This window comes from Pristiophorus japonicus, chromosome 2, assembly GCF_044704955.1.
Source record: "Pristiophorus japonicus isolate sPriJap1 chromosome 2, sPriJap1.hap1, whole genome shotgun sequence".
Classification (NCBI taxonomy): Eukaryota; Metazoa; Chordata; class Chondrichthyes; family Pristiophoridae; genus Pristiophorus; species Pristiophorus japonicus.
Window position 1 is genome coordinate 178,049,931 of NC_091978.1, and position 13,824 is coordinate 178,063,754.

Below are 13,824 nucleotides of genomic sequence, written 5' to 3' on the forward strand. Positions count from 1 at the left end.
ATGTTCCCGATGTTGGGGAAGTCCAGAACCAGGGGACACAGTCTTAGAATAATGGGTCAGCCATTTAGGACTGAGATGAGGAGAAACTTCTTCACTCAGAGTTGTTAACTTGTGAAATTCCCTGCCGCAGGGAGTTGTTGATGCCAGTTCATTGGATATATTCAAATGGGATTTGGATATGGCCCTTACGGCTAAGGGGATCAAGGGGTATGGAGGGAAAGCAGGAAAGGGGTACTGAGGGAATGATCAGCCATGATCTTATTGAATGGTGGTGCAGGCTCGAAGGGCTGAATGGCCTACTCCTGCACCTATTTTCTATATTTCTACATAAGAGGTTACTGCACAAGATAAAAGCTCATGGTGTTGGGGGTAATATATTAGCATGGATAGAGGATTGGCTAACTAACAGAAAACTGAGAGTCGGGATAAATGGATCAATTTCCGGTTGGCAAACAGTGACTCGTGGGGTGCTGCAGGGATCGGTGCTGGGTCCTCAACTATTTACAATCTATATTAATGACTTAGATGAAGGGACCAAGTGTAATGTAGCCAAGTTTGCTGATGATACAAAGATGGGTGAGAAAGCAAATTGTGAGGACACAAAAAATGTGCAAAGGGATATAGACAGGCTAAATGAGTGGGGCAAACATTTGGCAGATGGTGTATAATGTGGGAAAATGTGAGGTTATCCACTTTGGCAGAAATAACAGAAAAGCAAATTATAATTTAGATGGAAAAAAATTGCAAAGTTCTGCAGTACAGAGAGACCTGGGGGTCCTTGTGCATGAAACACAAAAAGTTAGTATGCAGGTACAGCAAGTAATCAGGAAGGCAAATGGAATGTTGGCCTTTATTGCAAGGGGGATGGAGTATAAAAGCAGAGATGTCCTGCTACAACTGTACAGGGAATTGGTGAGGCCACACCTGGAGTACTGCATGCAGTTTTGGTCTCCGTATTTAAGGAAGGATATACTTGTATTGGAGGTTATTCAGAGAAGGTTCACTAGGTTGATTCCGGAGATGAGGTGTACAAAATATTGAAGGGTCTGGACATAGTGGATAGTAAGGGCCTATTTCCATTGGTGGAGGGGTCTATTACGAGGGAGCATAGTTTTAAGGTGGTTGGTGAAAGGTTTAGAGGGAATTTGAGGGGGGGCTTCTTTACGCACAGGATTGTGGGGATCTGGAACTCGCTGCCTGGAAGAGTGGTGGATGCAGAAACCCTCACCATTTTTAAGAGATGGTTGGATGGGCACCTCCAATACGACCAGGACTAGTTTCTCTTGGACTAGTTTCGATCGCCTGGATGAGTCGGAGAGGAATTTTCCCAGATTTTTTCTCACTAAATTGGCCTGGGTTTTTAATCTGGTTTTTGCCTCTCCTCGGAGATCACATGGCTCCAGTTGGGGTGGAGTGTAGAATGTTTCAGTCGAAGGGATATCGCTGTTGTGTGAGCGGACTGGTTGGGCTGGGTGCTCTTTGCCTTTCCGCTATTGATCATAGGTTTATATGTAACCTTCATGGCTGCTGACCAAGGACCATGCGGCTCTTTGTCAACCGGTGTGGACACATTGGGCCGAAATTGCCTCCTTCTGCGCTGTAAATTTCTATGTTTCTATGAGGGGGTTGACTTCTGAGGAAAGGTTGAGTAAGTTGGGCCTATTACACATTAGAGTTCAGAAGAAGGGGAGGTGATATTATTGAAACTTATAAGATAATGAGGGGCTCAACAAGGTGAATGCAGAGAGGATATTTCCACTCATAGGGGAAACTAAAACTCAGGGACATAGGGCCCAAGTTTCCACATGATTCGCGCCTGATTTTTAGGAGCAACTGGTGGAGAATGGACTATTTTAGAAATCGCAATTCTCCACATTTTTTTTTCTGCAGTTCTAGTCAGGTAGAACAGTTCGAGTTTAGTACAGAATTTTTTCTTCAAAAGGGGGCGTGTCCGGCCACTGACGCCTGATTTGAAAGTTTCCACAGTGAAAATGTACTCCAAACTAAAGTAGAATGGCGCCAGTGAAGATTTTTGTAGAACTGAAAAAACCTGTTCTACACATTAAAAAATCAGGCGCAGGTTACAAATTAGGCGTCCAGAACGAGGTGGGGGGGGGAGGGGGAGGAAGGGAACTCATTAAATTCGACAATAAATCCTTATTTATACTTCTACAAATATTATACAAATAAATCCAACCTGAATAAACATTTATAAGCCAAGAAAAGATTAAATAAACCATCTTCCTACCTGTGTGAAAGTGCTTCAGCCAAGGAGAATTCTGCAGCTGTTCGTGCCGCTGAGCGAGAGAGGGAGGGAGAGAGAGGGAGGGAGGGGAGAGAGAGAGGGAGGGAGGAGAGAGAGGGAGGGAGAGAGGGGAGAGAGGGAGGGAGAGAGGGAGAGAGAGAAGGGGAGAGGGAGAGAGAGAGGGGAGAGAGGGAGAGGAGAGGGAGGGGGGAGGGAGAGGAGAGGGGAGGGAAAGAGGGGAGGGGGGGGAGAGAGGGGAGGGGGGGAGAGAGGGGAGGGGGGGAGAGAGGGGAGGGGGGAAAGAGGGGGGGGAAGAGAGAGGGGGGTTCGGGGAACAGGGGAGGGGTCGGGGGGGAGCGGGTCTCGGGTCGGGGGGGAGCGGGGAGCGGGTGTCGGTCCTGCACCTATTTTCTATGTTTCTATGTTACATTCTCAAAGAACTCCAGCAAATTTGTCAAACATGATTTCCCTTTCATAAAACCATGGACTCCTTAACAATGGACTCCAGCATTTTCCTAATGAGAGATAGTAGCCTAACTGGTCTATAGTTTCCTGCTTTCTGTCTCCCTCCTTTCTTAAATAGGGGTGTTACATTTGCGGTTTTCCAATCCGCTGGGACCTCTCCAGAATCCAAGGAATTTTGGTAGATTACAACCAATGCATCCACTATCTCTGCAGCCACTTCTTTTAAGACCCGAGGATGCAGGCCATCAGATCCAGGGGACTTGTCCACCTTTAGTACTATTCGTTTTCCTCGTACTTTTTCTTGAGTGATAGTGATTGCTTTAAGTTCCCCCCTCCCTATAGCCCCTTGATGATCTATTATTGGGATGCTTTTAGTGTCTTCTACCGTGAAGACTGATACAAAATATTTGTTTAAAGTCTCTGCCATTTCCCCATTTCCCATTTTTAATTCCCCAGTTTCATCCTCCAAGGAACCAACATTTACTTTAGCTACTTACTTCCTTTTTATATACCTGTAGAAGCTCTTAATGTTCGTTTTTATATTTCTTGCTAGTTTACTCCCATAATCTATCTTCTCTCTCTTTATTATTTGTTTAGTCGCCCTACGCTGATTTCTAAAAATGTCTCAATCCTCTGGCCTACCACTATTAGAACATAAAAACATAAGAAATAGAAGCAGGAGTAGGCCATTTGGCCCCTTGAGCCTGCTCTGCCATTTAATAAGATCATGGCTGATCTGATCTTGGGCTCAGTTCCACTTCCCTGCCCGCTCTCCATAACCGTTCACACTCCCTTCATATGCTTCACAACATTGTATGTCTTTGTTATCAATTTGATACCATCCTTAGCTTCTTTAGTTAGCCAAGGATGGTTCATCCTTCTCTTCGAGTCTTTCTTTCTCACTGGAATATATCTTCGCTGAGAGTTATGAATTATCCCCTTAAATGTCTGCCACTGCTTATCCATTGTCTTACCCTTTAATCTATTTCCCAGCCCACTTTAGCCAACTCTGTCTTCATACCTTTGTAATTGCCTTTATTTAAGTTCGGGACACTAGTTTGAGACCCAAATTTCTCACCCTCAAACTGAATTTGAAATTCTAACATGCTATGATAACTCTTTCCTAGAGGATCCTTTAATATGAGCTCATTAATTAATCCAATCTCAGTACACATTACCTGATCTAAAATAGCCTGTTCCCTGGTTGGTCACACAACACATTGTTCTAAGGAACCATCCCAAATACACAAAACTCTTCCTCAAGGCTACCTTTGCCAATTTGAATATGAAGATTATTCTATATGAAGATTAAAATCACCCATGATTATTGCAGTACCTTTCTAACAAGCCTCCATTATTTCTTGATTTATACTCTGTCCTACCATGTAGCTATGGTTAGGGGGCCTATAGACTACTCCCACTAGTGACTTATTTCCTTTATTATTTCTTATCTCCACCCAAACTGATTCTACATCTTGATCTTCTGAGCCAATATCATTTCTCACTACTGCACTGATCTCATCCTTTATTAAAAGAGACACCCCACCTCCTTTTCCTTTTTGCCTATCCTTCCTAAATGTCAAATAACCCTGTATATTCAGTACCCAGCCTTGGTCACCTTGCAATCACGTCTCTGTAATTGCTATCAGATCATACCCATTTATTTTTATTTGTGCCGACAACTCATCTATCTTGTTACGAATGCTGCGTGCATTCAGATAAAGAGCTTTTCATTTTGTAATTTTACCATTTTTCTCCACGCTGACCCCACTTTCTGATGCACTCATGTTTATGCGCACTGTCCCTTCCTATCACACTCTGCTTATCATCATCATCATCATGATAGGCAGTCCCTCGGAATCGAGGAAGACTTGCTTCCACTCCTGAAGTGAGTTCTTTGGTGGCTGAACAGTCCAATATGAGAGCCACAGACTCTGTCACAGGTGAGTCAGATAGTCGTTGAGGGAAGGGGTGGGTGGGACTGGTTTGCCAGACGCTCTTTCCGCTGCCTGTGCTTGATTTCTGCATGCTCTTGGCGTTGAGACTCGAGGTGCTCAGCGCCCTCCCGGATGCACTTCCTCCACTTCGGGCGGTCTAGGGCCAGGGACTCCCAGGTGTTGCACTTTATCAGGGAGGCTTTGAGGGTGTCCTTGTAGTGTTTCCGCTGCCCACCTTTGGCTCATTTGCCGTGAAGGAACTCGAGTAGAGCACTTGCTTTGGGAGTCTCGTGTCTGGCATGCGAACTATGTGGCCTGCCCAGCGGAGCTGATTGAGTGTGGTCAGTGCTTCAATGCTGGGGCTGTTGGCCTGAATGATGACGCTGATGTTGATGCGCCTGTCCTCCCAGGGGATTTGTAGGATCTTGCGGAGACATCGTTTATTATTACCCCTATCACTACCCTGCACTATTGCATTCTCCTTTCTCGGACTTTTTAAATTTCCGCTCACCTGAGCCCTCCCCCCATTATTTAGTTTAAAGCCCTATTAGCATAATAGTTTCCCTATTATTCCTTAATTCTAACCAAATAGATTATCTATTTGACCCTTCAACTACATCATAGCTCCCCAGTGCTTAAATAGTTTATTTGATCAATACTGCAACCCCCTCCGATTTTTCCTTCTCTATCTTTTCTGAACATCTTGTAGCTACAAATATTAAGCTTCCCTTTTTTGAGCCACGTGTAACTTATTGCAACTACATCAAAATCCCATGTGGCAACTTGTGCCTGCAGCTCACCAACCTTACTTACCACGCTATGTGCATTTACGCACATGCACTCCAAATCCATTTTGGACTGCCTCGCATTTGCCCTCTGTCTGATCCCTCCTATTTCTGAACTTTTCTTCACTCAAGTGCTATTTGTGTCTCCCTGTTCGCTATTCACCAAATTTCTCCTTGCTAATGTTTCCTCCTGATGCCCAGCCCCCTGCTAAATTAGGTTAAACCCTCCCCCACAGCACTAGTTAACTCTCCGCGAAGACTTTGGTCACAGCTCTATTGAGGTGCAACCCTCCATCCTGAACAGATCCCCCTGCCCCAGGAATCTTAAGTCCTCCCTCCTGCACCATTTCTCCAGCCACGCGTTAAGCTGTCTTTTCCTACTATTCTTATACTCACTAACACATGGCACTGGGAGTAATCTAGAGATTACTACCTTTGAGGTCCTGCTCTTTAATTTCCTCCCTAGCTCCAAAATGCTGACTGAAGGACCTCAACCTTTTACTTCACATGGACCATGACATCTGGCTGTTTCTGTTCCCCCCTCAAAGTGTTCTGCACCCTCTCACTTATGTCCTTTACCCTAGCACCAGGGACACAACACACCATGCAGGACTCATGTCAGTGCTTGCAGTCTATCCCCCTGACTATCGAATCCCCTATGACCACTGCATTTCTATATTTTGCTGTGTGCCCCCCACCCGACCCCGTGCAGTCATTGCCCCACATTTGACCCATACATTAGATCCATATGGAAACAAGGAGCTGGAATTGACCAGAAGTTGAAGACAAGCTGCTCAGGACAAATCAAGATCCTTTCCTTCCCCTCCCTTACAAAGTGCTAACCTCATCTACCAAAATGAGGAAGTGGGAAATCCATATCTTCATGTTGAATGTAATTCCTTTTAGGTCTCCTATAAAGTTGTTATTTTAAACACAATGATTCCACCCTGGCATTATGACATATCAGTCAATCAGTAATCCAACATGCCGTATAATTTTGAGAACTCTTGACAAAGTCGGGGAAATTAAAGCAAACCCCAGTGTGAGTGACTTTTTTAACTTCATAGTCTGCCCTGAAAGTACACCAAAATATCTGAATTTCAGAACAATTCAAAGCGGAACAAACTTACATTATGAAACCAAGGCTCAGCTAACAGAGCATTTTGTACAACAGGACTGAGTTAGAGTAATTGACAGAGCACGAGAAAGAAGCAAGTATTTCACATAGTAGCTGTTCCCACGCAAGTATTTTTTGGTGAATTTTTGTCAAGATAATGATACTTTTCCATTTCAGTCATCCAGCTGTAGAGGGAGCTATATTTTGTTCTATTTTAACAATGTGCCTTATTAATAGCTTCAGTAGAACATCAGCCATTACACCAAGGTCAGTTCTTGTATTTTCCTCTCCCAACCATCCCAATGGTGCATCAGTGAAACAGCCAATTCAGCGCCAATTCATGAATTACAGGCAGCATGTGTGCTGTGGGCCTATTTCATTTATGAATTGGACAGACGCCCCAAACTATTTCATTTAGGGTCTGTACAGTCAACACTCAGCAAACTTTCATCCAATGAGCTCTATTCAAGCCCTGGTCACAATGTTCAAAGGGCACAATGTTAAATCATTGCACAACAACATTCCTGCCATACTACCTCAAGTATTTTTTTAAATTGCGACATTAGTGCTCCCCTTTTATAATGGGTTCAAATAAAACTGGCTATTTACATCAGGACACGCAGGCACAAACACCGAGAAAATGATGGTAGGGACAAAGGCCCTTCCACATATTTTTGTTCAAGGCTGGCTCAAACCAATTGTTATTCTTGATAAATCAAATAAAATTTATCTTTCTTAATGGTTCTGAAGCTTGTTTAGACTGGGCTCTTCCAAAAAAAATTCGGCTTCTCGCAAAGAATGTGCCTCCTTCTCTGTTTTTCACTATTTCTCTTTCTGGCTCTCCCCTCCTTCACTTGTTAATCATTCTTATTTATACTTCTCTCCAACTTCTAGGACTAGATTTTCCATTATTTTTGCATACATAATGTTTAACGTTCATTTTAATGGTGAAATGACGTGTAATGCCCAGATATCGGCCATTTAGTCACAAAATGTAAACTGGCCCATTTCTCAGTCACTTATCAGCGAGCGTTACTTTCTGCACGTGCGTTACGCCGAAAAAAATAATACTGCCCACTTTTTTTGGGTGGAATCATCAGAATGGGCGACCCCAACGTCCATACTATCACCCAGCGTTACTTTCGGCACGTAATTAACGCCGAGATTTAATAATACCGCCCGGCCACTGTTTTTTGTCTTAAAGAGTAAATTTGCCAAAACTAACGCCCAGGAGATCGCCCATCCTTACTTTTGGCACCTCGCACACATCTTGCCCACAATATCGCTCGCCGAAAAAAACACCGGGAAAAAGTGGAGCTAACCGCAACTACTCGGTATGGACGCCATGTTCTAAATCACATGTCGCATCATTTAAAAGGCTGCTCTGCTTCAACCTCGGGGGAGTTCGGATATACTCTGGAGGTCTTTGGAGGTTATGTGAACATCTGAACAAACATCTTATCATACTGTGGATGATTGGAATTTAATAGGTGTCTTAGTAGGTCATTCATTCTATTTGAATGGGGCCTGTCCTTTCTCACCCTCTCTTGATGAATATTTACATGCTGCAGACTCGAGATGGCAGAAGATACACTCGACAGCATCATGTGCCCAATGTAAGAAGTGACAGACTGATGAGGAGGACCAGACATTTCACCCCCCACAAGTACAGGGAGAAGCGGTCTTACCTCAACTTGTCCGACACCACCTGCCTTCGGAGACTGCGCTTCCACAAAGAGGTTATCAGTGAGATATGCCAGCTCATCAGGGGAGATCTGCAGCCTGCCAGCACCATCAGGACCGCACTGTCGAAGTCAAGGTCACCGCGACACTGTCATTCTACGCTTCGGGTTCTTTTAGGCCTCAGCTGGCGACATTTGCAGTATGTCTCAGCATGCCACACATTGCTGCATTAGGCAGGTACTGTACGCATGCAGGATGGACTTTATCAGCTTCCCAATGACCAGGCAGGCTCAGACTGAGAGGGGTTGAGGATTCTACCGAATTGCTAACTTCCCCAAGGTGCAGGGAGCAATAGACTGTACGCACATCGCGATGCGGGCACCTTTTCAGGATGCAGAGGTTTTCAGGAACCGCAAGGGATTCCACTCCCTGAATATGCAACTCGTTGTCGACCACCAGCAAATTATTATGGCAGTGAATGATAAATTTCCGGTCAGCATCCATGATGCTCACATCCTGCGTGAGAGCACTGCATCTGACTTGTTTAACAATCAACCACAAGTCAATGCTGGATGCTTGGTGACAAAGGATATGGCCTCGCCACCTGGCTGACGACCCTCCTGCGTGACACACATACCGAAGCCGAGAAGCGATACAACGAGAGCCACAGAGCCACTTGCAATATCATGGAGAAATCCATTGGAGTGCTTAAGCAGCGTTTTAGATGCCTGGACCACTCAGGAGGCGAGCTGTAATACCACCCTGAGCAGGTGGCTCAATTCATGGTCATGTGCTCCATGCTGCACAACTTGGCTATCAGGAGGGGACAAGAATTGCCAGAAGAATCTGATGGTCCACCTCACCAGCGAGAGGAAGAGGAGGATGAGAAGGCGAATGCTGACATCGTGCCAGACAATCAGGCTGATGCTGAAGCCATGCCCCCTCCCCCCTGCAGACCGCAGGAAAGGGCCCGTGGTGGCTTCATAGCTGCAAGACTCTTACGTCAGGAGCTCATAAATGAGCGCTTTGCCTGAAAGAACGTTGGTGTTATTTACAAGGTTGCAACACTGCTGGGTGTGCAGGTCATACATCAATGGTGGGCATCACATTGGTGACAGTTAAAGTTTAAGTTGATTGAAGTTAAGTGTAATTATACCCTTTCATGTTGAGGAATCACCAGCATGTAATGGTGCAGCTATTTGAGCCAATGTGCAACAAGGTTATGTTAAATAAAAAACATTTAAACCGACCATTTGTCTGAAATCTTAAGTATATCTGTAAAAACCAACCCGACACCCCCGCCCCGCTTCTCATCCCCACCTCTACCCCTTCCCCTTCTCCTCCTGACTCCAAGCCGCCTGGCCGAGGAGTTCCTCAGGCGCTGCTTCATTGGGGTGGCGGTGGGGGGGAGGCGAGGGATCACGGCAGAACCGCTGCTTGGACGGATACGGGAGAGAACGTTCCTGAGGTGGGAACGTGCTCCAAGCCAGAAGCAAGATGTTGCTCCTGGCTCTCATGTGTGGTTGGCAATGTGGGTGCAGCACCTTGGGGTGCAGTACCGCGCTCCGGGACCACTGGGAGCCCTCTGCCACTAGTGTTCCTGTCTAACAGCTGCAGGGCCTCCTCCATCCCCTCCAGGTTATATATTATTTGTTGGACAAAAACTCGGTGCCAACTATGTTCTTGGTGCTTAGGCTTTTTACTACTGATGTATCTCCCTCGTGTCTCCCACAACAGCCAAACAAGCACACACCACACCCACACACGCTTTCAGTCCCTCCCTACTCCCTCTCTCTCCTCTTCTGCGCATGTAATGATGACCCCTGACCTCCTGAATCGCGGGAAACGATCGTTGCCATGCCGTTGCTAAGAACGGCGACACTTTACAGCAGAAGGTCAGAGAGATTTAACGCTAACGCCCATTTCAGATCGCTCGTGGTAACTGTTATGTATGAAGAAAGAGTCAGACTGAATACTGTGAGATCAAAGTAAAGTGTGACCGTAGTCTTTTATTGCAGATCTCCAGAATGCCTCTCCAACCTGTGAAGCACTCTTAAATACCTGTGCTCCCAAGGGATTATGGGATCCCTTGGGACTCCAGTGGATGAGCCCTCTGGCGGCTGTACAGAGTAAATACAAGTTTACACATATAACACACTTTCCCCTCCCCTCCCCGCCCCCCCCACCCCGCCCCAAAGTCAACAGTGTAACTATTTACAAGGTGAGTCGATCTGCGGCCCTTCTTGCCCTGGTTGATCGTCTCGGGGCAAATGCTGGTATTGGCGATTCGTCTGTTGGGCCCTCGCTGGGCTGCTGGCCTTGCTGGGCTGCCTGGTGTGGCGAGTCCTGCTGGGCTGCTGTGGATGATGGGTTCTGCTTCGTGGTCAACTGCTGTATCAGTTGCCACTGGTGTGTGTGTTGGGGGGGAGGGGGGTCAAAGAAGGTAGGGTCCCATGTGGGTTGTTCAGGGTAGTCTGTGAAACTGAAATTGATTTGGTCTAAGTGTTTCCGGTGAATGAGTCCATTTGAAAGTTTGACCCTAAACACCCTGCTCCTCTCTTTGGCCACAACAGTGCCAGAAAGCCACTTGGGACCTTCTCCATAATTCAATACAAACACAGGATCATTGACTTCAATTTTGCATGACACATTTGCGCTATCATGATATGTACTTTGGTGAAGCCGCCTGCTCTTTACCTGTTCATGTAGATCAGGGTGAACTAACGAGAGCCTTGTCTTAAGTGCTCTTTTCATGAGCAGTTCAGCAGGTGGGATCCCAGTGAGCGAATGGGGTCTCGGCGGTAGCTAAGCAGGACTCGGGATAGGTGAGTCTGCAGTGAGCCTTCAGTTACTCTCTTCAATCCCTGCTTGATGGTTTGCACTGCTCTCTCTGCCTGACTATTGGATGCTGGTTTAAACGGGGCAGATGTAACATGTTTGATCCCGTTACGGGTCATGAATTCTTTGAACTCAGCACTGGTAAAACATGGCCCGTTGTTGCTCACCAGGACATCGGGCAGGCCGTGCATGGCAAACATGGCCCGCAGGCTTTCAGTAGTGGCAGCGCACGTACTTGCCAACATTATCTCACATTTGGAGTACGCATCTACAACCACAAGGAACATTTTACCCAAGAACGGGCCTGCATGGTCGACATGGACCCGAGACCACGGCTTGGAGGGCCAAGACCATAAGCTTAGTGGCGCCTCCCTGGATGCATTGCTTAGCTGCGAGCATGTATTACATCTGTGAATGCAGGACTCTAAGTCCGCATCGATACCAGGCCACCACACGTGGGATCTGGCTATCGCTTTCATCATTACGATGCCTGGGTGGGTACTGTGGAGGTCATTGATGAAGGTGTCTCTGCCCTTCTTGGGGACCACTACTCGATTGCCCCACAGAAGGCAGCCTGCCTGTATAGACATTTCATCTTTGCGCCGCTGGAACGGCTTTATCTCTTCCTGCATTTCCACTGGGACACTGAACCAGCTCCCGTGAAGCATACAGTTTTTGACTAGGGACAATAAGAGGTCCTGGCTCATCCTGTGACGGGTGATTGCTGACTCTCAAATGCTTCCATAACCATGACTAAATCTGCGGGCCGCGCCATTTCCACTCTCCGTGGTGGGCAATGGCAGCCTACTGAGAGCATCATCGCAGTTTTCTGTGCCTGGCCTGTGGTAGATGGTGTAGTTGTATGCAGACAATGTGAGCGCCCATCTCTGGATGCGGGCCCATGCATTTGTATTTATCCCCTTACTTTCGAAAAACAGGGATATAAGTGGCTTATGGTCAGTTTCCAATCGAATTTTAGCCCCATCAGATATGGATGCATTTCCTTTACTCCATAGACACACGCTAATGCTTCTTTTTCAATCATGTTGTAGGGTCTCTCAGCTTTAGACAGACTCCTGGATGCATAAGCAACCGGTTGCAATTTCCCCAAATCATTAGCTTGTTGCAATACACACGCGATGCCATACGATGACGCATCACATGCTAGTATCAAACGTGTACATGGATCATACAACACATGCAATTTGTTTGAACATAACAATTTTCTAGCTTTTACAAAGGCATTTTCTTGGCTTTTGCCCCATACCCAGATGTCCCCTTTACGCAGTAAGGCATGCAGTGGTTCTAATGGTGTGCTGAGACCTGGTAAGAAGTTACCAAAGTAGTTCAGGAATCCTAGAAACGACCGAAGCTCCGTCATGTTCTGTGGCCTCGGTGCGTTCTCGATTGCCTCAGTCTTTGAATCGATGGGCCTGATGCCGTCCGCCGCGATCCTCCTCCCCAGGAACTGCACTTCAGCCGCCAGGAAAACACACTTCGAGCTTTTTAACCTGAGCCCCATGCGGTTGAGTCGACTAAGAACCTCATCCAGGTTCTGCAGATGCTCGACTGTGTCCCGACCTGTAACCAAGATGTTGTCCTGGAAAACCACAGTGCGCGGGACCGACTTCAGTAAGCTTTCCATGTTTCTCTGGAATATCGCCGCCACTGATCGAATTCCAAACGGGCATCTGTTATAAATGAAGACCTTTGTGCATGTTGATGCAGGTGAGGCCTTTCGATGATTCCTCCAGCTCCTGCATCATGTAGGCTGAAGTCAAATCCAGTTTTGTGAACGTCTTTCCTCCTGCCAACGTTGCAAAGAGGTTGTTGGCCTTTGGTAGTGGGTATTGGTCCTGCAGAGAGAAACGATTGATAGTTACTTTGTAATCGCCACAGATTCTGACAGTGCCGTTTCCCTTGAGGACTGGCCCACTCGTTGAATTCGATTGGTGAAATGATGCCCTCTCTTTGCTGTCGGTCTAGCTTGATCTCTACCCTTTCTCTCATCATGTACGGTACTGCTCTCGCCTTGTGATGAATGGGTCTCGCCCCCGGAATTCGGTGGATCTGCACTTTTGCTCCTTGGAATTTCCCGATGTCTGGTTCGAACAGCGAAGGGAACTTGTTTAAGACCTGGGCACACGAAGTGTCGTCAACGGGCGATAGCGCTCGGACGTCGTCCCAGTTCCAACCTATCTTTCCCAGCCAGCTCTTGCCGAGCAGTGTGGGACCATCGCCCGGTGCCACCCAGAGTGATAGCTTGTGCACTGCTCCATCCTAGGAGACCTTTACGGTAGCACTGCCGATTAGGGGAATCAGTTCCTTTGTGTAAGTTCTTAGTTTTGTGCGAATTGGAGTTAAGACTGGCCTTGAGGCCTTGCTGCACCACAATTTTTCGAAAGTCTTTTTGCCTCTAATAGACTGGCTCGCGCCCATGTGTCCAGCTCCATTGACACCAAGAGTCCATTCAGTTCAACATTCAGCATTATCGGGGGACACATTGTGTTAAATGTGTGCACCCCATGTACCTCTGCCTCCTCGGTCTGAGATTCTGATTCATCGTGATCCGCTGTGGATCTGACCTCCTCTGCAACATGGTGGTTTGCAGGATTAACAGGATTTGCAGCTCGGCCTGCACATATGTTGAAGGTGTCCCATTGTTCCACAGCCCTTGCAAATGTACCCTTTGAAGCGGCATGAATGGAAACGATGATCACCCTCACAGCGCCAATAAGGTGTTAATGGCCTTGC

At 46.7% G+C, this 13,824-nt stretch overlaps 1 protein-coding gene across 2 annotated transcripts in view; it reads right to left on the reverse strand.

Annotated features, from left to right (window-relative positions):
* pgm2 (phosphoglucomutase 2) overlaps positions 1 to 13,824 on the reverse strand; it is a 140,229-nt gene that overhangs the window by 24,044 nt on the left and 102,361 nt on the right. The window contains exon 14 of one of the 2 annotated variants that reach the window (XM_070870528.1): positions 10,430 to 12,926. The exons of the other annotated variant lie outside the window; for it this stretch is intronic. Coding sequence (XP_070726629.1) covers positions 12,848 to 12,926 — 79 coding nt within the window. The 3' untranslated portion in view covers positions 10,430 to 12,847. Of the gene's footprint in view, positions 1 to 10,429; positions 12,927 to 13,824 lie in introns of those variants that run through there. 2 annotated transcript variants of the gene reach the window in all.